Source organism: Mirounga angustirostris, unplaced genomic scaffold, assembly GCF_029215605.1.
Source record: "Mirounga angustirostris isolate CCGP_5_RB_7025 unplaced genomic scaffold, mMirAng1.0.hap1 SCAF_11, whole genome shotgun sequence".
Classification (NCBI taxonomy): domain Eukaryota; kingdom Metazoa; phylum Chordata; class Mammalia; order Carnivora; family Phocidae; genus Mirounga; species Mirounga angustirostris.
In genome coordinates this window covers 100,097,399-100,119,454 of record NW_026991719.1, presented here as the reverse complement: position 1 = coordinate 100,119,454, position 22,056 = coordinate 100,097,399, and the positions used below count along the sequence as shown (strand labels likewise).

General features: G+C 42.5%; 1 protein-coding gene across 1 annotated transcript in view; it reads right to left on the bottom strand.

Moving 5' to 3' along the window:
• The window catches only part of GRIA3 (glutamate ionotropic receptor AMPA type subunit 3), a 276,653-nt gene that overhangs the window by 202,399 nt on the left and 52,198 nt on the right, over positions 1–22,056 (bottom strand). Inside the window, exon 3 of the mRNA XM_054509090.2 lies at positions 4,338–4,577. Within this exon, the coding sequence (XP_054365065.1) occupies positions 4,338–4,577 (240 nt within the window). The remainder of the gene's footprint in view (positions 1–4,337; positions 4,578–22,056) is intronic.

Genomic DNA, 22,056 nt, shown 5'->3' with positions numbered 1-22,056 from the left:
TGGAAATGAAATGTGGGACAGGAAAGTTTCTGTGGAGGTGTAGAGGCAATTTGGGACAGAGAGATTAAGGCTTTGCTCCCGCCAGGGAGGGCAGGGGTAGAGAAGTGACACAGTGGGGAGCCCTGGGTAAATAAAAAAGGGGTGTTGGTGAAGAGGAGAGGGTACAGAGGAGCAGATATCTCACTTAGTCAACCTTATAATGTTTCCAAGAAATGAATTTCTCTGTATATAGCACCAAGAGCAGAATTTTCAACTTTGTATTAATGAAACAACGTGGTATTTTGGTAACAAAGCAAAGTGAAGACTGCAAACACAAAACCAGACCTTTCCTGGCAGACAGAAATCCACGTGTAGCCAACAAAGCCTTGAAATCCATTAGCTGTTTCATAACTTCAGAGGCAATGTTACCCTGATTGCACCACAAATCTTTTAAATGACCTCAACTGTGTAACCCATTTCTCAGCTTCTCACTTACCCCTGCCTTTATAGAGTCACATCATTTGTGTATTTAGCTTATTTGAGTGTAATTAGAGGTGTTCCCTTCTGTCTTCCATTTCTCTCTTGTGTAATTTAAAATATTCTAAAATTCGATTTCACAGTTGTAATTTCTCCCTACAATTTTTATTATGAAAGCAATAGATGATTATTGTAGAAAATGAGGAAATACACAATAGATACTTTATTGAATATTTTAAAGAACTGTACCTCATGGTTTGATTTACAAACTGGGTTCTCTCTCTCCCCTCATTCTTCCCTTCCTGTCTTCTTTCTTCCTTTCCTTCCTGCCTTCCCACTTTCCTTCTTTCCTTTCTTCCTCCCTCCCTTCCTTCCTTCCCTCCTTCTCTCCATCCCTCCCTCCCTCCCTCCCTTGTCTCTCTCTCTCTCTTTCAGTCCAACAACAAAAAAGGACATGGGCTTACTCTTGATGAATCAGTAATGGCATTGGGAAAACACTAAATGTGTCCCCAGGCTTCTGCTATGTACCCCCTGTAGGCACAACGTATACATCTAGGGGTTAACCAATTGTTTATTATCACACTGGAGAGAGGGGCTTGGGAAGGTATATAGCAGACCCAGTGAAATAGCAATGGAGAACACGTATGTTAAGTGCCAAGTGAACGGCATGGACCAAAGAGTTTTGTGGTTGTTCAGAGGTAGGCAGGATCTCTGCTCCTCAAAACTGGTTCTCCTCCTGCCCAGTCACCTTAGTACACAGTGTTATCATTTTGCCCAGTCTCTCAAGCCAAAAGCCTAGCATTCATCCACGAAGCCTTCCTCTTCCTCATATCCCACAGTCAACCTGTCCCCAATTTCTGTTGATTCTGTGTCCAAAATGTATTTCAACTCCATCCACTTGTCTCCATCTCCAGCCTAATCTAAGCTCCCATCATTTCTCACCTAGATAACCACGGTGGCCTTTTAATTGGTTTCCCTTCTTTCACTCTTGCACCACATTCCGTTCTCTACAGAAACTTAGATCATGTGACTCCCCTGTTCAGAATCCTCCAAAGACTTCTCATTGAAGTTCGAATAAAATTCATACTCCTTACCATGGCTCCTGTTCATTCTCCATGGCTATGCTCTGCCTCCTGTCTACCTCTGCAGTCTCATCTCAGGCCACTCTCAACCTCCTCACTCCCCTTTACCCACACTTGTCTTCTTTCACTTCCTCAAACATGCCAAACTCTTCCCTGCCACAGGGCCTTTGCACTTGCTATTTCCACTGCTTGAAACTCTTTCCCTCTATTCTTCACATGGTTGTCTCCTTCTGATCCTTTACTTCTCAGCTTAAATGCCCCTTCTCAATGAGGCTATCACTGAGAATCTTTTTAAAATTAGGTCCTATCCATTAGGATAGGTGCAGAAACCATGTCTATCTTGTTCACCATTGTAACCCTAGCACTGACTGACTGACTGAATGAATGAATGAATGACTATGAGCTGGAGTGGCCAGGGAAGGCTACCTTGGAGAGGTAGAGTTTGAGGTGGGTTTTTGAAAAATGGGGAAGCACCGACAGCATTTTCATAATCAAGATGGAGAGAATTCTAGGTAGTAGTAGAAGTGAAGTTGCTGAATCCAAGCATAATTCTCGCACATTTGGGCAATGGTGGAAAATGGGAGCTGCCTGCAGTGGAAGGTGCTCATTAGGTAACACAGGCACAACAGGTTTGTTAGTTGGCTGAGGCATAATTATGTTGAGTCTTGAAGAATAGACTACTTCCCACCATCCCCACCCCCCAGTGTGGGCAATAAAAGCCATTGGAAATCCTGGAACAGGGTCATGGTTCAGTGTTTTAAGAAGGCTTTCCAAGGAGGAAGTTAGTGTAAAAGTTTATAGAAAGTAGTTCTTAAGCAGACCAGATCAGTCCTACTGGCTAAATGGCTATAGAGAAAAAAATATGAATACACATGAGTAAGAAAGGTTTTTTTTTTTTTTTAGCTCCAAGACCACAGATTTGTCCAAACTATTTAGTGAGATGATTTGAGAAAAGAGGCAAGGATAAGAAATAGACCTAGATGGACTTTTGCTTCCTTTCCTCCAACTGATAGCTAATGGGCAAAAAAGGGCCATGGGAGATGAGGAGAAAATACATGAACTGTATCTTCTGCTTTTGAATAAATGAGAGGTACAGTATTAGTAAAACTGATAAGTACTTTACAAAAGGTTTCAGGAGAGAAGCTGTCTGATTTACAAACTTCTGTTCTGAAATTTAGGTTGTTACACACTGGAATACACCATATATTGTACATGGAAATAGGCTAATTCATCCTCAGTGTTTGAAAGAAATGCAATGCATTAGGATTTAGCAAATTGTGAATTAGAATGTTGAAACTATTTTTGTACCCTTGTCAGGCAAGGCTCTGCATGAGCACACAACACTCCTTCCTGATTCTGCCCTTGGTTCATCTCTTTTCCCCTTCTCCAAACCATACCTCCCTCTTCTCTTGCAATCTACAACTTCCACATCCTTTAAAGCCTAGATCATCTAGCCAGCCTTCTCTGAAAACTCTACTTTTCTGGGGTACTACCTTTTCACAATTCTTAGAGCAATCAGAGTCTATAGTGTAACATTCAACTTGATAGTGTTCCATGTTTTTCATGAATGGTTTCATGAATGTCCTTTTCTGTCCACTCCCATTGGAACTGTATTATATAAGCATCTACCACAAGACTGGAACACACCATTAGGGGCTGGTAACAACTTGTAGAATTGCTTGACTAATTAACTGATAATATATGAGTTAGGGTTAGTAGCAAGATACAAAGTGTCCTGTGTCTGGTATAATATCTTAAAAAATCATAGAATGTTGCATTAAGAAGAGAGGCACCTCAGGGGAGGAGACAAGGCCAAGAGAGCTTCTATGCATTAGTCAAGGTCAGAGAGCTCGTTAAATGGCAGACCTTGAACTAGAACTCAGGTCTCTTGCTTCGGGTTCATGAAATCTGATAATATCATAGAAGTAAGTACCGCAGGCAAATACAGGGAGTTCTTTGGGTTTCCAGGTGCCACTCAGGCAGACAGGCCTTCCATTTGTTCCTTCTTTCTCTGAGTCAGAAAGAACCATCCCCAGCCTGCAGCCAGAGTTGCAGGCAAACAAATGATAAAGTAACATTGTTTTTTGGAAGGATCCCTTGGCTTTATTGAGGAGTCCCTCAAAGATAACTGGCTTTCGAGGAGTCTATTTGGCTGAATTATAATATGTTATATAATTAACAAATACACCTAACTGTGTACTATTAAGATCAGACCCTTAATTTCTGAGACTGTTTCAATAGAATGTGTCCTCAATGTATTAACCTCACTGTTAGAAAAACATCCATTCCCAAAGCCCAGTTTAGCTACTCTCCACTCATTATTTCCATCAGGTAATTGTTGAGGCCCTGTAAGCACATTTCTTCTTTGAGCTTTAGTTTTCTAATTTTTGAAATGGGAATAATTACACTCTGATAGGATTCATTTTCTGAAACTTTCCAGCTTAGACCTTTTTCTATTTTGGACGAAGCTACTTTTACTTTGTGCATTTTAGACCACCTAAATTATTCTGGGGGGAGAGGGTCCTTTTTCAACAAGAGTGATTCAGCTAGGAGAGTCTGAAACCCCTTTCCACGGCCGGGGGTGGGAGGATGTATTTAGTTCGAAAAATTAGATTCTAAAATCACCATTGCATTGATATTTTGGGGGTCTTAATTTAAATTCATCTTGAATTTAAATACAGTTTTAAAAGAGTATTAGATTGTATTTATTGAAAGAGAAGGGAACAAACATGAGTTGTGGAGGGTTGAACACCACTGTTGCATGAATATTCAAAGAGGAGAGCACATGCCTCTTCTTACCTCTTTCTGTGTCGTAGAGGTACACAAACTTCTCCCACTTGTAGTGACCGAGCAGACTCAGAATGGCGCCCTTCAAGGCTGGGCGCATCTGGATGACAAACTGCACATCTGCATCAGTGGGGAAGCTGGGCGTCACAAAGGAAGTGTGCAGGGCCCCACAGAAGGAGGTCAGAGTGTTCATTGACATCTGGTCATAGAATCCAAAGATGGCATACACTCCTCTTGAGAACTGGGAGCAGACTGCAATGAGAAAGAGAGCAAGATATTTCAATAGCCCCATGGTCCCTTGCTGCAGCTTGTAGGGTTGGAAAGACATGGATAGTTAGGCTTTGGCTCTAAAGGACATGCCTCAAAGGAAAACCAAGATCTCTGAAATCTCTAGAAGCACTTGAAAGCCCTTGAAAGTTGCTCAGCAAGAGAAGTGTAAGGAAGGGAAGAATTTATTTGATAGAGTTGCATGTTTTCTATGTCTACCATGAGCAAGAAACTAAGAAAATGTGGGAAGGAAAGAGGTGAAGATTGCCTTACCCTCTTTCTGCAACCCTCCCAGCTCGCCCACAAGGCATTTGGTGTTCTTGTACTTCCATCTTAGCTTCCCAGTGGTCTCTTTGTGTACCCATGCCCCCATCAAGGTACAACTGTCTTGTGTTCCACCCCTTCAGTGCTTTTTCCACTAGATGACAATAAGGACTGATGACTTAGTTAGACAAATTGCTAATGTGTCTGCTAGGAAATGTGTTACTCCTTTTAGGTTACATACTGCTTTAACAAAAGCTATGTCATGATTAAGACCCTTAATGGAGGCTACTAATGAAGATTTCAGATTCTGGGCAGGCCATTGGAAAGACTGGCCTTTCAGTGTCCAGGGAGTCACATGAGGTAGGTGTAACTGGCAAAGTTCTATTTTGCTCCTTTTGCCTTTTCCTTCTAGATCTATCAGCTCACACATAGAACTTTTATGTCCTTCATTTCAAAGTGGGCCACATCACCACATTTTCCCTCTTCTGGCCCAGATGAGCTTAAAAAATGTGAACCAATTTCAATATTAGCTTAAGTAGAACATAATTAGCAAAGCAAATCAGCTACAACAACACCGTGTGGTGCATTCCCAAACCAAGTGGAAATGATCTTTAGATTATCTGCTCTACTGCTCCCTTCCATTCATGCAAAGCAGACTGAACAGGCAGCTGATAATGTGGTGTGATTTAAGGAATTCTGCATGGTCTCCCTTATCTGCTAGGAAGCCACTGTTAGGCTTACTTCTTCAGGTTTAGGGTCTTGAAAAAAACTCTGTGATTTGGGAGGGGGATTAAATAGAATCTTTTAAAGCTGTTAGCATATTAAGATGAATTAATACGTCTGGGACACCTGGGTGGCTCAGTGGGTTAAGCATCTGACTCTTGATTTTGGCTCAGGTCATGATCTCAGGGTCGTGAGATCAAGTCCCGTGGCAGGCTTTGCGCTGGGCGTGGAGCCTGCTTAAGATTTTCTCTCTCTCCCTCTCCTTCCCCCTCCTCTCTCTCTCTGTAAAAATAAAAATGAATTAATATGTCCTATGTCCAATTAGACACCAGGGAGCGTGTGTAAACAGATAGGTAAGTTTTGAGAGGGAAGGGTGAGTCAGAGAAGAGAATGTAAAGGGTCTGGAGTCTTTCCTGAGAGGAGAAACAGTGAAGGCACTGGGCACCAAAAAGAAGGAATGTGTTGAAAGTAGGAGGATGACAAGTGGAAAACCAATTTAATTCATTTCTTGACCCGATTGTGAGAAACAGAGAGTTCTCAGTATCTGTGGGATCTCGCTTTCCCTGCATTCTATTTAAACCTGTTATTGATCAGGGCTGTTCCCCTTGGCTAGCCAAACTCATTAGTCATTGGCTTAAGGGTAGCATTTCAAAGGTCATTCAGGCATCTCCATCGGGGAAGACCATAGCCTCCAACTTGAGGAATTCTAAGTGACCCCCCAAACACAGGCATAAAAAAGGTCTTTATATTAAAAGGAGAAAACCAATTAGAGAAATGAATCTGGGGCACTTCATGACAGGGGGCCAAAAGAAGTATTCAGAAGCAAAAAGGAAGAAGCAGGATGCCACTTTGCCTTGGTTATCACCAAGGAAGATGCTAAGGAAGGTCGGTTCCCAAATTAATCCTGTAAATGGAGAGCTTTGCAGTACCAGGTCAGATCTTAGCTGGTACGCATAATGTTCTATATAAAACTGACAATAATAATGATACTAGCCATTGAGTGCTTAGTATGTACCAGGCATTATGCTAAGTACTACACAAATATCCAATATTCCCAACAACTTCATGGTGTATTGCTAATATTTATATTTAATAGATGAGAATTCTGAGAAAAAATGTTCTGTGTCTTGAGTGGAGGAGCCAGGATTTGAACTGAAGTCAATCTGAATCTAAAACTCATACTCCCTGGGACATAAATCCAATAATGACATTAAAGAGTAGTTATTGGCCCAAATGAGATAGGGCAAGATTTAGCAAGTAAAATAGAGATTCTGTATGCCTCAAGTTCATACATATACTAAATAATTATTTGGGTTTTTTAAAAGATTTTCCTTATTTGTCAGAGAGAGTGTCAAGTAGAGGGAGAAGCAGGTACCCCGCTGAGCAAGGAGCTCGATTCGGGACTCGATCCCAGGACCCTGGGATCAGGATCCGAGCCAAAGGCAGACACTTAACTGACTGAGCCACCCAGGTGTCCCCAAGAATTATTTGTTGTTGACCTGAAATGCAAATTTAAGTATCATGTATTTTTTCTGGCAACAAGCAATCATGGCCCTTCAGCGAACATTCAGGAGGTAGTTGGTAATTCTTGGATCCATATCAACTAGCATGCAAGGCCCAAGATGAGGATCCATGAACCCCAGACAAATATAGTCTTGTGGGGGAAATGCAACATATTTCCAATGAGGAAAACCCCAATCTGACTAAATTATGGACAATAATTGAGGGGGAAATTAACTTGAAGAGAGGCAAACCTACAGCTGAGATCCACTTAGAATTTTAAAAAGCCCTTGACATTGGAAGGAAACAAAAGTATGTTATGGAAGTGAGATTCTGTTAATAAAAAAATCTTGCATTGTTCTTAGAATCATTGTTTTTGAAACAGGGGAGCAGAATTAATCATTACTAGGTCAGATATGGACTTTTCATACTTATGACATTTATTTATGAACACTAGTAATGAACACCCATAAAACCATCACCCAACCCCAAAACTATAACATGACTGAGAACTTATTTTTACCTTCATCTTCCCCCTCTTTTCTATCCCCCTGTTTGGACATCCTCCTGGCCCTCTCTCCATAACTACTATCCTGAATTTTGTGTTTATAATTACCTTGGTCTTTTAAAACACACACACACACACACACACACACACACCCCTAAGTGATATAATGTTATTTTTTTAAAAGATTTTATTTATTTATTTGACAGAGACACAGAGCGGGGCAGGGAGCCCAATGCGGGGCTTGATCCCAGGACCCCGGGATCATGACCTGAGCCAAAGGCACACGCTCAACGACTGAGCCACCCAGGCGCCCCTTGTTATTTTTGTTTTAAACCTTTATAAAAAGGGAATCATACTGCATATGTGAAAGCCAGACTCCAGGAAGGAACGCCTGGTGAAGTCCTTCAGCCTACGTATTATGGTAAACAGAATGACACAAAGGAAGACCTTATACAAATGTGTGAGTGAGCAGGTGTGAGGGAAGCCAGTTGTGGCTCATTTAAAGGGATTTAGAAGTATTACAGATCAGCAGTAGTCCTCAGAGAACCCTACTAGGCTACTGTGGTCCAACAGGCAGACACACGGTGGTGGACATCAACAAAAAGAATGGTAAGAGAAAATCAGTAAATGTTCTAGTCCCTTCATATAAAACAGAGGTGCAGCTGCTCTGCACATACAATTGTGCAGAGTTACCCTTGCTCTATCTCAACATATATAAGTAATGTAAGTAGAAAGCCCGATGGGGGGGATTAAAGAGTACACATAACATGATGAGCACTGAGTAATGTATAGAATTATTAAATCACTGTATTGTAACCCTGAAACTAATGTAGCACTGCATGTTAACTATACTGGAACTAAAATAAAAAATTTAATAACAAAGGAAAAGAAGGTCCAATGGGGAAGACAGGGTTAACCCCCTCTGAGAGAAGCCGGGGCACAGGGGACCTGTGAATGACCTCTCACAGCAGATCCCTGGGCCCATTCCTGGCTGTAGAAAGTAAGGCTGAATGGAACGCTGTGCTGACCAAAGGACAGTGTTCATGTCTTTAGACTCTGAGAAGGTTTGAGCTAGAAGGAACTAAAGACTATTTTATTCAGTGATTTTTTTTTAAGCATAGTTTTTCATGTGGAATCCTTTCTCCAAGTGAAATTTTATGTGGAAAAGTCCAATATATAAAAGGGATAAAGTAAAGCTCTTCTGATTCAACGGAGTTCCACTGGTGCCTCCCTGTCATAAAGAAACTGTGACACAAAGAGAGGAAGTGTCTTGCACAAGGTCACGCAATGAATTATGAACTAGTTTCTTAGAAAAGCTGTATCAGCATCTCTACACCATCCCTACTCTGGAGCTATGTAGGGCAGCATGGGTCAGGATTTGCCTGGCATGAAAGTGACTTGCCCTCAATGCCTAGCTCTCAGCATAGATGGCTCCACCAGGAGTTTCCCATGATTCATCTGCCTGCCACTGCTCTCACCTCCCTCCAGCCCCAAATACCAACAGTGAGATCAGGTGACAGGCTGGTGATCTTTGGGACTCAGGATTCTCTTGGGTGAGGTCTGTTACCTTTATCTGAGTCCTTAATGAACCACACCCACTTGTTTATCTCAGAAGATGAGTCCTTGGTAAAATGATAATGGAAGAAATCATTATCTTGGCGATGATCTTCGGAAGCAGCAGCGAAGTACAGAAGAAAGGGTAGCAGTTTCCGGCAGACCTTGGTTTCAGTCACAGCCCTGCCAGTCTTAAACTGCATGGCTTTGTGTAAGTTACTTAACCTCTCTGAGCCTCAGTATAGAATAGTGATTACACAGGCAGGTTCTGCAGTTAGACTGTATAGTTTGAAATACTTAGGCGATCCCTTATTGGACATGTGACTTAATATCTCTGGGCCTCCAACCCAGTTTCTTCATCTGTGAAATTGGGATAATAATAGTTCCTGTCTCAGCATTGGCTGTGAAAGTTAAAATGAGTTTAGTCATGCGAAGCCATCTATAACAGTGCCTGGCACAAAACAGATACTCAATGCTAGCTCTTTATTCATGCAACAAATATTTACTGAGCATCTATTATGTGCCAGGCATTGTTATAGGTATTGGGAGATACAGGAGAGAAAAAAAGTTCCTGTCCTCTTGGAACTTACATACTAGTGAGGGGGAAAGACCATAATGAATGAGACAAGTAAAAATGATGTCTCAGTTGTTAAGTGTTGGTTTGGGTTACTGTCATGAGGTAAGGAATAAATGAAATGGTACATGGAAAATATTTACAGTGCCTCACATATAACTTGGGAACCAAATAGTTCTTTCTCTGTTTCTTTCCTCTTTCCCGCTCTTTCTAGCATACTTTGCCCTATTAACCCCATCAGGTTAGCCTCCCCACAGAAACCATTGCCTGCAACGTCACACTGAGTACCCAGGTAAGCGTAGCTTTTCTTCTCTTTCCCTTGCCCTATATATTTCTTCAGTGTTCTTTCCTATTCTAATTCCTAGGGAGTAATGGTTTAATAAAGAAACCCTGCTAATTTGACTTGAGAATGAACTGTTGTCCTCTGACTCTTTCCCTCCCTATATAATGCCTTTGTGCTGCTAAAATGCTGTCTCTCCTTGGGACTTCTGTGCCTTCCCAGTAGGAAATATCTTGGTTGTCTGCTTCCTAACAGTGCCTGTCTCCATCTCTTCCTACTAGCAAAACACCAAATTCTTGTTGAAGATGCTGTTTCTGACTACATCCTGGATTCCTGGGGACTCTAGTGTAGCTCCCGGCTGTGTTCCCTTCAATGGTGAGTGACAAGCAACGCTGGAGCCAGCTGTCACGCTTTTATTTATAGTCCCCAAGTCTATAGGGTCGGGACAGGTATTGTTAATGTACAATGTAGCAGCTAATTACACCACCCATATTCCAAAAGGCATCATTACAAAAATGTCAAACAACTTGATTACCCCAAAGATCAGAATAGCAATATTGCATATCATTTACAGACTACTTTTCATAGCCTTCTGAATCAGGGGGAAAAAAGGAAACTGAAGTCTCTTGCTGACTTAATGATCACATTCAAAGCAAGCAGGAAGAAGAAAAATGTAGCTCTGAAGGAACCGATAGAGATATATCACAAGAAAGTTCTCCAGGTAATACCATAGTACCATGAATTCCAGGCGAACAAAGAAATTTAGAGCTGCGAGGGACCTTAAGAGATCATAAAGTTGTGCTCTTTTTTTTTTTAAAGGTTTTATTTATTTGAGAGAGAGAGAATGAGCACAGGGAGGGGCAGAGGGAGAGGGAGAAGCAGATTCCCCGCTGAGCAGGATGTGGGGCTCCATTCCAGGACCCCGGGATCATGACCTGAGCCAAAGGCAGATGCTTAACTGACTGAGCCACCCAGGTGCCCCTAGTTGTGCTTTCTAAAGCTGTAGTGTTGGTCCATGGTGAGTTTCCAGTCTGGTGAAATATGTTCACATGCGTTTGTGTGTGTGTGTGTGTGGGGTGGTTAGAGTAAGGTTGACAACTGTCCTTTTTTAGGAAGGACAGTCCTTTTCTTTATATCATTTCTGTTTTCCATTCCTGTATGTAGTCCTTTCTCTTCTGAAATGATGATGTTAATGAGAAATGGTGTGTGTATTTGTGCATGTGTGTGTGCATACATCCATACATATATATTTGGTCTGTGCGATAGACTGAATAATGTCCTCCCAAAAGATGTCCATGTCTTAATCCTCCAACTCTATGAATTAGGTTACATGGTGAAGGGGAATTAAGGCTACAGATGGAATTAAGCTTGTTAATCAGCTGACCTTAAAATAGTGAGATTATCCCGGATTATCTGGGTGGCTCAAGATAATCACGAGGGTCCTTAAATGTAGAAGAATGGGGCAAAAAAAAAAATCAATATCAGAGTGATGTTATATGAGAAAGACTTGACCAGCCATTGCTAGCTTTGAAGTTGGAGGGGACTGTGAGCTAAGGAATGTGGGCAGAGTCTAGAAGTTGGGAAAGGCAAGAAAACGGATTCGCCCTTCGAGCCTCCAGACAGGAATGCAGCCCTGTTGACTGCAGTCTGGTGAGACCCCCTACCAGACTGCTGACCTACAGAACTGGAAGATAATAAAACTTGTGCTATTTTAAGCCACGAAGTTTGTGGTCATTTGTTACAGCAGTAAGTAGAAAATTAATACACTTAACAGAGCAAAATTTAAAAGTCAGTGACTCTAGATCAACCTATACTCCACTCACCCTCCCCGCCCCTTTAAATATTACTGATATGAGAAGTCCAAAAGTTTGGAAACTAACCATCTAGTCCAGTTTCTGATTCAGGACAGGAGCCACCTGCCGTGAGGTCGTGTTACTGCGCCCTGAATACCTCTAGTGACAAGGGAGCTCACCACTCAAAAGTAGCCCTTCCCTTGCAGGGTAGCTCTGATGACTATGGAGCTCTTCCTTAAATTGAACCTAACTCTACCTGTTGGGGTTCTTGAGTGTTAATGATACACTGAACTCCAATTCTGCATGACCTCAACTTTTTTTTTACAGGAAGCTCAAAAATACAACTGATGTACTCAGGAGATACATAATGGCTATTTGCTATTCAAGTTTGTGCATTTAGTCTCTCTATGCTGTCTTCTTCCTGTCAGGCTAAAAATTTGCTAAAAGACCTCACCTCCCCCTTGATCCCTGCCGCATCCATAAACGATCTTCCTAACTCCTTCTTTACCGTCGTCACTCATGATGGGGTGATGAGGACCTTGCAGCCCTCTGCATCTCTAGCCTAGTTTCTGCTCCCATCATTCCACTGAACCTGCTCTCTCAAGTTTGATGATGACCTGCTCACTGTCAAACCCAACTCTATCCACAGACCTCATTCGACTTGACTGCTGAGCAGCATTTGATTTTGTTGGCCAAATCTTTCCTCTTGAAACTCTCTTCTGTTTCAAGAGCACCAGACTCTGCTGGCTCTACCTCCTTTATTGTTCCTGCTCACTTTCCTCTTGCTCCACCCCCTCGATGAAGATGTGTCCAAAGATTCTGTCCTTGGCCCTCTTTTCTTCTTACTCCAAATGATATTTTTTTCATTCAACAAATATTTATAGAGTTCCTGCTATGTGCCAAGCAGGGGTCTTAGTTCACCCTCTCCATGCGGATGGCTTCCAAGTAGATACCTCTAGCTTCAGACACATTCCTGGGCTCCAGATCCACATTTCTGACTGCTCATAGAACAACCTCACCTGGAGGACTTCATATTATTAGGTCTTCATATTCTCATACTTGGCATATTATCTCTCTCCTCTTAACCACCCCCCCCCCCCCGCCCGGGGATCTGCTTCTCTTGTCCCTGTTTCTCCTAATGCATTGCTCTTCTTCCAGTTACCCAAGCTGGAGTCTTCAGGGCCATCTTTGGCTTTTCTCTCTCAGCCTCATCCATGTGCCATTCTCTGGTGATGTTCCGTCCATTCCACCTCTATGGCATGTGGGGGACCTTTTTCCTGTTTATCTTTAGTTCAGGTTCTCATTCCTTCTCTCTTAGACTATGAGAGTAGTGTCATAACTGGTCACCTGCTCCCAGTCTTTTCCCCAATCCATCACTGGCACTGCTATCACATCACTCTTCCTTCTTTCTCTCCCAACTGTCCAGTCAAAATATACCCATCCCAACTCCTATTTCGGCAAGAATCTGCCCTGTGTATGAGTTGTTAATGGACTAATAAATGAATCTTCACGAGTCAGTTCAGGGTTTCTCAACCTCGGCGGGTACTATTGATATTTGGGGCTGGATAATTCTTTATTGTGATAGACTGTCCTGTATATTGTAGGATGATTAGCAGCCCTGGACGCTACTCTAATATTAGAGGGCCATAGCACTGCCGTTGCTCTCCAGTTGTGAAACTCCAAATGCCTCAAAACATCATCAAATAGCCCTTGGGGGGCAACATCACTATACCTGTTCCTTCCTCCCTCCCTGCCTCCCCCATATGAGAACCACAGGGTTAGCTTATGACTTACTCTCCACAGAGAATAAGGCCTTAGCCTAATGAAAATGCATATACATCTAGAACATCCCAAAGGAGTTATTTTAGTGGTAGAAAGTCAGGAAGGGTGGATATTTTGGGCTCTTCAAAGCCTACCATACAAGCAGATACCTCCCTGGCCTTGCTCTTAAATTGGCTATTTGTGTTTAACTTGGGGATGTAGGAGCAGGTGAGCTAAATAAAAGATGTTGATGGTGGGGTAGGCGTGGGATAGTAGCCAACTCATACCTTCCCTGGGTTCATATAGATCAGCCTCCTCCTCCCCACCAAATACCCTTTGGTCTTGGGTTCTAGTTACCACAGTGGGTGCTTATAAAGTACCAGATTCAGAATAAGGTATCAGCCCCATTCTCCAGCTGATGATTCCATGGTTTAATTACCATCTTTGGGTTAATTCCCTTGAACATTTTGTTCAGCTCTCAGGAGTACACTGCCTTCCGACAGTCTAACTAGTTATTTTTGCAATTACATGGCATGTATCTAAATGCTGGCAAAGAAAACATTCATTATCAACATTTGATCCTACTTGAATTTAACGGCTTTCAAATGCAGGCATTAACATATGAACACATGTATTTTGGAAAATTCATTTTGCAACTGTTAAGTGCAATCCACCCTTCCATAGCAGCATCAGAAATGGCAGGAGAGATGTTGAGGTGGGTTGGGATAAAGGGGTGCTTTTTAGGCCCTTCTATAGCAAGACAATATGATTAAGCATTGGAGCTCAGGAGTTTTAAAGTTTTCTGCTTGTTCATTAATTACTCATTCACCAAATAAAGTTTTGAGTTCCTACTGTGTGACAAACATGGTCTAGGTGCTGGGACACAGTAGTGAGCAACACAGGCTCTCTGTCCTCACGGCACTTATGGTTTAGTATTGGCAGCAAATATTAATAAAATAATTATACCAATGTGTGCTTATCATGGTCTAAGTACTAAGAAGGGAAGGTATTAGGGTGCTATGAGACTATGTGACAAGGTGACTTTAGGTCAGGGAAACGTTAGCTGAGGACTTGACATTTGAGCTGACACCTCAGATAGAAGAGCATCCGATGCCAAGAGAATAGCACTTGCTAAGGCTCTGAGGGAGGGCAACATCGGATGCCCTGGAGGCACTGAAAGAAGATTAGCCTGGCCGGAGTATGGCCAGCAAAGAGGAGGGTGCAAGATGAGTCTGGTAGGAGGCAGGGACCCAACCGTGGAAGACCTTTGAGGACCCTGGCAAGGAATTTAGATTTCATTCTAAGGACCATGAGAGGAAATCTTGGAAGGATCATGGGTGTTCCATGAGTTGATTTATATTTTAGAGAGATTTATCTGGCTGCTATATTGACAGTGGATTTAAGTAAGGGGGCATCCGTGAAAGCAGGGAGGACATTTGGAATGTTATTTCTGTAGTCTCGGTTAGAGGGAAGAGTAGTTGGATTTGAGTTGTGGCAGTGAAGGTGGAGTGATTTGGAGTTTATTTCTGAGTTCAGATTAATGGTTGAGCAGCCTTGAAATAGTTACTTAAACTCTCCAAACCTCACTACTATACCTGTAACAATTGGGATAATAATTCTGCCCCATAACATTGCTGTGCCTGTTAAATGAGTATGTTCAAAGTGCTTAGGACTCTCATATAAGACTCTGCTTAATTGATAAAGTAGTATCTGCTACTAATGTTATTATTATTTTTAAAGATTTATTTATTTATTTTAGAGAGAGAGCACGTGCAGAGGAGGGGTAGAGGAAGAGGGAGAGGGAGTCTTAAGTAGACTCCCCACTGAGCGCAGATCCCAAAGCGGGGCTCAGTCGCATGACCCGGAGCCCAAATCAAGAGTCGGCCACTCAACTGACTGCGCCACCCAGGCTCCCCACTAATATTATTTTTAAAATTATTCCTCAGTGCTTCTGCACTGAGATGGGTTTTTATATGGTTCAGGCACTAACTTGCTGTGTGACCTTGGGTCAGTTACCTCACTAGGCTTCAGGCCTGTCATTTGTAAGCCAGCAGAACTAACAACTGCCCTGCCCACATCAAAGGGATGTGCTGAGAATAAATGGAAATAATAGCTGAGACTCTCCTTTGAAAAATTATAAAAGCTGCTATCTGAGTGTGTCAGTGAGGAAGTAGTTGGTTCTTGACTCTCAGTAATCATTTTCCCAACAACAAAGAACTCAACAGAATCCTCATTCTTCCCAGCCCCAGTCTCTGGCATTCACCCGCATATCTCTACCAATCATCTAAAGTAGTCAGGGGCCTGTCTTGACTTGCAACTCATTTTACATGGGATTTAGCACAATTCTTAATTGAAAAACTAACTGATCCAGTGATCCAGTCAGACAATGAAACAATTTCTAAAGCTGGACAGGAAACTGATGAACTCTTATGATGCCTTCGAATCAGCCCTAAGATTTGTCATAGACCGGTAAGAGCTTCAAGTTTGATATTGTACCATATAGCATTTGAAAGCCATTTTCTTTAATTTTGCAGCCTGTGCAGGGGAGGAGGGTGAGCTGAGTCCCTAAACAAAAATTATTCTTAAAAATTAATTAATGGTTGTCTTGTCTCGCGTATGCTTGAAAGACTTCATAATTCAAAACAGAACCATATAAACATAATAAAATGTTTAGGGCCATTGTCAGTTGGGAAGATATACTTTTATTTCCCACTGTGTTTGAATTCCTTAGCATCCCATGCTTTTTATTGAGTGTAATGGCCTAGGTCACCCCCTCCAGCTTCTTAACAGTGCCACAATCTCCTCTGTAATTTGACTTACAGGTAGGCATTCCATCTCCTCTTGAACACTTTTGGATGACGGCAAGCTCACCACTTCCTAAAGCAGTTCATTCTACTTTGGGGCAGCTCTAATGATTAGAAATGTCTTTATTACAGTGAGCACAAATCTGCCTCTGTAACTTTCACCACCTATGGTTCCTTCTTTTTTTCCTGAAGCTCACAGAAAATGTCTGTTCCCTCTTCTAATGGCAGATTGAAACCATCTGAAGATATACATTCTACCTGTCTGTGCCTTCTCTTCTTCAGGCTAATCACCATTGGCATGTCAGATGTATGTCATAGATCCCAGGCTTTCAACTCTGGCCAGCTTCCCCTTGACGTGTTTCAGTTTGTTAAATGTCACTCTTAAGAATTTGGTGTCCAGGACTGAGCACTGCACTGTGAGGTTGAACCCACCCAGAAGGCAGGAGACTCCCATTTTGAACTAGACATCTTACATATTTATCAGTGCTGCCTAGGATGGCATTGATTTTTTTTTTTTATCTTTCTACTATCGAATTGGGGTATACTCATACTTTGTGGTCTTGAATTTATATCCCAGGTATCTTGTTAAAGACTTCTGCCAAGCCAGGATTCTCCCAACCTTGGACATGTGCTGTTGAATATATATATATACACACACACACACATATATATATGTGTATATATATATATATATATGTGTATATATATATGTGTGTGTGTATTTTTTTTTTAGCTAAATGCCTTTTCGATACCTTTTACCCTTTTAGAATGTCCTCATGATTTTGATCCAGCCTTTTAAATCTGGATTTGGTTAATAAGTTTATTAGCTATCACTCCCAGTTACTTGTCATCTACAAATTTGATCAGCCTGCTTTCGGTAGCATTATCCAAATTATTGACAGAAGTGCTAAAGAGGACAAGGTCAAGGACAGAATTATCTGGCAGGCTAATTCATTTTTCACCCCGAGACTTTCCAGGATGACAACAATTAGGTAATAAATACTCTGGCTAGAGTTCTTCGGTCTGCTCCAAATGTATCTTTAATATACTTCTGGTTTAGGTAATACAAATGATCCTTAATATTGACCTTGGTTCTTCAGACATATTCACAGGTCTGCCTTTCAGGGAAAAAATAAAAGTAACTGGAATGATTTTCTTCTTTCCTGGCATCATCATCCCTGATCCTGTATCTTTACTATTTATCACTGAGTCTTATAGAGAAGTGAAAAAGGAAGAGGATGCTGAGAGGAAACAGAAAAGTGCCTTCTGGTAAAGAATGAACTACCAGAAGAACTGGAAAACTGTTCCTTTCTACCCTCCAACTCAAGCAGTCTGTTGTTACCTAAGGTCAAAAAGCTGATCCATTGCCCTTTGTGGTCAGGAAACAAATGGCCTACCCATTTTACTAGTGGAATAATTGATATCTGATTAGCTCCTGGAGTCCATGGTCCTTAGCATCCCCGCTTGCCGGTAGACTTCAAAGAAACTATAAGCAGCCTTACAAAATTGCCCAAATGCAATCCTGATGGGAAGCAACTATTGAAAAGCCATCTTCACAGTACCCAGGTTTGGTGGTTATACAAAAATTTCACCCTATTGCTATTTGAAAAATCTATACAACCTCAGTTCCCTCAAATATGTTCTATCAGCCTGGAGAACAAAGAACCCGTTTTTCCTTTAGGAAAAAAAAAGGCAAGTTTAAATTAAAGGCATTTTTTTTCCCCTAAGTCAAATTCAACTGGTTGGAATTCTGAAAGTAATTCCCCATTCTAGGTTTGGGAGGCATTCAGGGTCTGTGCAGAACTTTGTGCCAAAGATGTCCATTCAGAGGTGTTTGTCTTGTCAAGCATAGAGCTTACATTCAGGCAAACGTCAGTGGCCCTTGCAGGACATTGCAGGGTCCAGCTACTCTTTTTTTTTTTTTTTTTAAGATTTATTTATTTACTTGAGGGGGGAGGGGCAGAGGCAGAGGGAGAGAGAGAATCCTTAAGCAGACTCCCCACTGAGCGTGGAGCCCGACGCGGGGCCCTGAGTTCATGACCTGAGCCGAAACCAAGAGTCAGACACTTAACTAAGCCATCCAGGCACCCGAGCTACCCTTTATTTTAAAAGTACTTTGATCAGGAACTACAGCTACTCTAGCTCAAATCTGAGAACAAGACCCTCTGAAACCAGCTTCAGTAAGTCCTCCCATACTCCTTTGCCTTAAAATAAATAAGGACATCTCTCGAAAGAGAGGAATTTCAGATCTTGAGGCTTATTTAGAAAAAGATCCAGCTTTTTAACAAGGGCGCCAACAAGAGGTACTTCCTCAAAATGTGTTTGCTACGTCTAGTGATTGCCTAGATCCGGGTCCTCTGATCTGGTAGCTACTGGCCACGTGACTATTTGAATTAAAATTAATTGAAGTTCAATAAAATTAAAGATTCAATTTCTCAGTGACACTGTCTGCATTTTGAGTGTCACATGCATTGGGAAGTGCAACGTGGTACATTTCCATCATCACAGAGAGTGCTGGTCTAAGTAGGTCCTATTCAAGGTACCTCCTGCGCCTACCCAACTAAATATGTTTGATTTTAAGTCATCCAGCACTTCTTCGTTACTCTCTTCTAGGCATTGTACTAGCTACTTTCACACTTTTTTGGGGGGTTGGGGATGGTGGTGTTTAATGGTTCATGGAAATGCTAATGGGTTGGCAGAGTAAGTAGTTGCCCTGTAGTGTGGTTTAAGGACCCCTGGAAAGCCTTCTTGCCTTCAGTTGTCTTCTCCACTGACTACTATAAGGTTTGAAACACCCACCTCTGTTGGCCAGAATGGTGATATTCCCTGTCAGGTGACAAATGTGGCCCAAAAGGGCAACATGCGGTTGGTGTCACTCATGACCATGTCAGTATGGAGTGGTTTGCCAGGTGAACTCTGAGAACCAGGTACTGAGGGAATAGGACACAGATCAGGTACATTTTGAGAGCCAGTGGTGGAAGTTAGGAAAGATCTGAGTCCATGATCTCCTACCACAGTGCCTCTCCATTTGGGGGCACCACAGTCTAGGGCCTTTCCCCCACGTGAAGGCAGTGCTGGGTGTTATGAGGGCAGAAAAGAGGGGGAGGGGTAAAGTTGGTGACAATACACCATGTCAGCACTGCTGTTTGATAAAGATGGGTTCTGATCTTCCCTGTATTTTGATCAGACACAGATCTATTTGAACCGATCGAGGCTGTTCAAACAACCTCTAACTTGTGTGTGTCAATTCAGCAGGTATTTTTCATTCAACATTTATTGGACAGTACCAAGTACTATGCGGGATGGTGGGGATGTCCAGTTCCCTTTCCTATAACCTCCTCCTAGGCGTTCAGAGCTGGCCCAGGGACAGCCACACTTCACCTTTCCTCAGCCCTACTTTTCTCTGCTCCCTCTCCTCATTTACCTGGAACCCACCTTCCCCATTCTTATCCCATGCCCCAGTGTTTCACCCTCACTGCTGACTTGTTGCAGACCAGAGTCTACGACTGACAAGGAAAGGATAAAGGAAAATGAACCCTCCCTCCCTTTCCTTACAGGAAGTGTTCTGTAAATTGCAGGGCACAGCCCACTAATGGGTTATAAAATCGATGTGAGTCATGACCTAACCTTAAAAAAAAAAAATACAATAGAAAAATGCCATGTGTATCCGTGTAGTAAGAGTAAATATTGTTTCATGAAACTTTTGTTTTGGTTATCAAATATATGCATGTGTACTGTGAGTCATTAAATAAAATGGTATCTCTTTACCACTGTAGCCCCACGGCCCGTCCCAGGCCTAACACTGGTCTGGTCTACATTTGTGTCCTCACTGTTTATCACCTCCTGCAGAAATCCTGTCTTATTCCTTCTCCTGTTTTCCCAATCCATTCCTCCTCCCTAGATCCTCCCAGCCCCCATCTGGACTCGTCTTCCTCTCATCCAGCTGGAGTCCCATTGAGCTGCTGCCTGGGGATGGGGGCTGGAGGACTTTCTGTTCCCTCTAGCTCAGATGGGAGTGATTAGGGAACTTGCGTCACTCAGCTTTCACACTGGGACTGTGAATGCATCTTCCCACAAAAACCTGAGCACACCAAGGGGGCTGGGTTCAGCACCATACGTACAGTCCTTCAGTTCCAGCCTGCAGCCTATGCGCTCCAGTGGACAGCTCTGGTGCCCAGGCCACCTGTATGCCAGCCAGATGACACAACTTCTTTCAGAACTCAATCCATTTGGAAGCTGTGAAACCACTGGTGCAGAGCATCATTCAAATGGATTCCTACTTTAACTTCTTGCAGCAACACAGAACAGCTGAGTCCTCTTCCAAGGACCCTGCGGATGCTCCTTCAGTGGTTTGAAAGTGAGACTGTGTCTCCCAAAGTGCCTAACTTGATCCACAGGGAAGAATCTGACTAAAAATAGCTAGAAATAGCTAGAATGAAGTAAACACATGCAGTTTCAGCCACAGACAGAGTAAGTAGCCCTGGCTAGTGCTTTGCTGCTCAGTCATGTATTCAACTTGTAACTATGTGCTACCAATGAATACATCTGACCATGTCAAAGTTGTCCAAGAGGAGTTAGGCCTCTGTAATGCTCTTTGTGCAGTGCCATGCAAAAGTAAAGGCTTCATATTTTCAGATAACAATGGCGTTGCCTGAGAGAAGCTGTGTATTTAGTCAGAGAAATACCCCAGTGAAGTCCTCAGAGGTTGACCAAGGACATGTGAGTGAGGTAATTGAACACACTGTCTTATTTTAGGTATTGGGACCCAGTGACTGGACCCTCAGCTCCCCTATTGCCTGTCAGAGTCCCAACCCTTCAGCCTGGAATTCACATTAGAAAAAACATGATGCACAAAGCTGGACATGGTAAGTACTCAGTTAATGTGCATCTTTGTTTTCTACCCCATGGGCCAACATCATTAGGGCTTATGATCGATCCAAAATAGTCTCCCATAATTCTCCAGTAGCAACTTTCTGCTCCAACCAAGTTGGTCTTTCTGTGCTCAACACACTTCTTACTCCTTTCTGCTGCTCAGCATTTTTCATGTTGTGTTCCCATCCTGGAATGCCATTTCCCAAATCTTTACCACTCCAATTCTTGCCCACCGTTCAAAACCAGCCTGAAGCTCCCTCCTCCATGGAGCTTTTGGTGCACATTTCATCCCCCAGGAGACCCATTCCTTCTCTGAGTGTCCACAGCACTTAGACGGAAGCCCCCATTTGGGTACTTGACCATAGCATGCCTCAACCAAGTGGTGGCCTGCTTGCCTTGTGTGTGTGAATGGGAACTTTCACCCATGGCAGGAAACACAAAACACATGTTCCGTTAGTTGTGTGTCCAGTTCGGTGTAATCTGGTTCATACTGTAAGCACTTAATGAGCCCATGGCATAAACTGGTACTGAAAAGCAGAATTCTCCAGTTCTGTCTCTATGTTGCTGCTGACTCAATCTGCGACCTTCTCTTTACCTTCTTCTGAGCTCTTACTCCTCTCCAGCATAATGGCAAGGGCAGTATTTATATATCCTAAAGAGATGTTTTGTGGATTAGCCATAATGAGTATAAAACATGTAAAAAATATGAAGATCTGTAGAAACCCTATTATTATAGGAATAATAATAATTACAGCTACACTTGGTTAAATGCTCCAGAAATCATATAGAAGACGCCTTCCCTGGGGGGAAAAGCAGCCAACTGTACCAGCA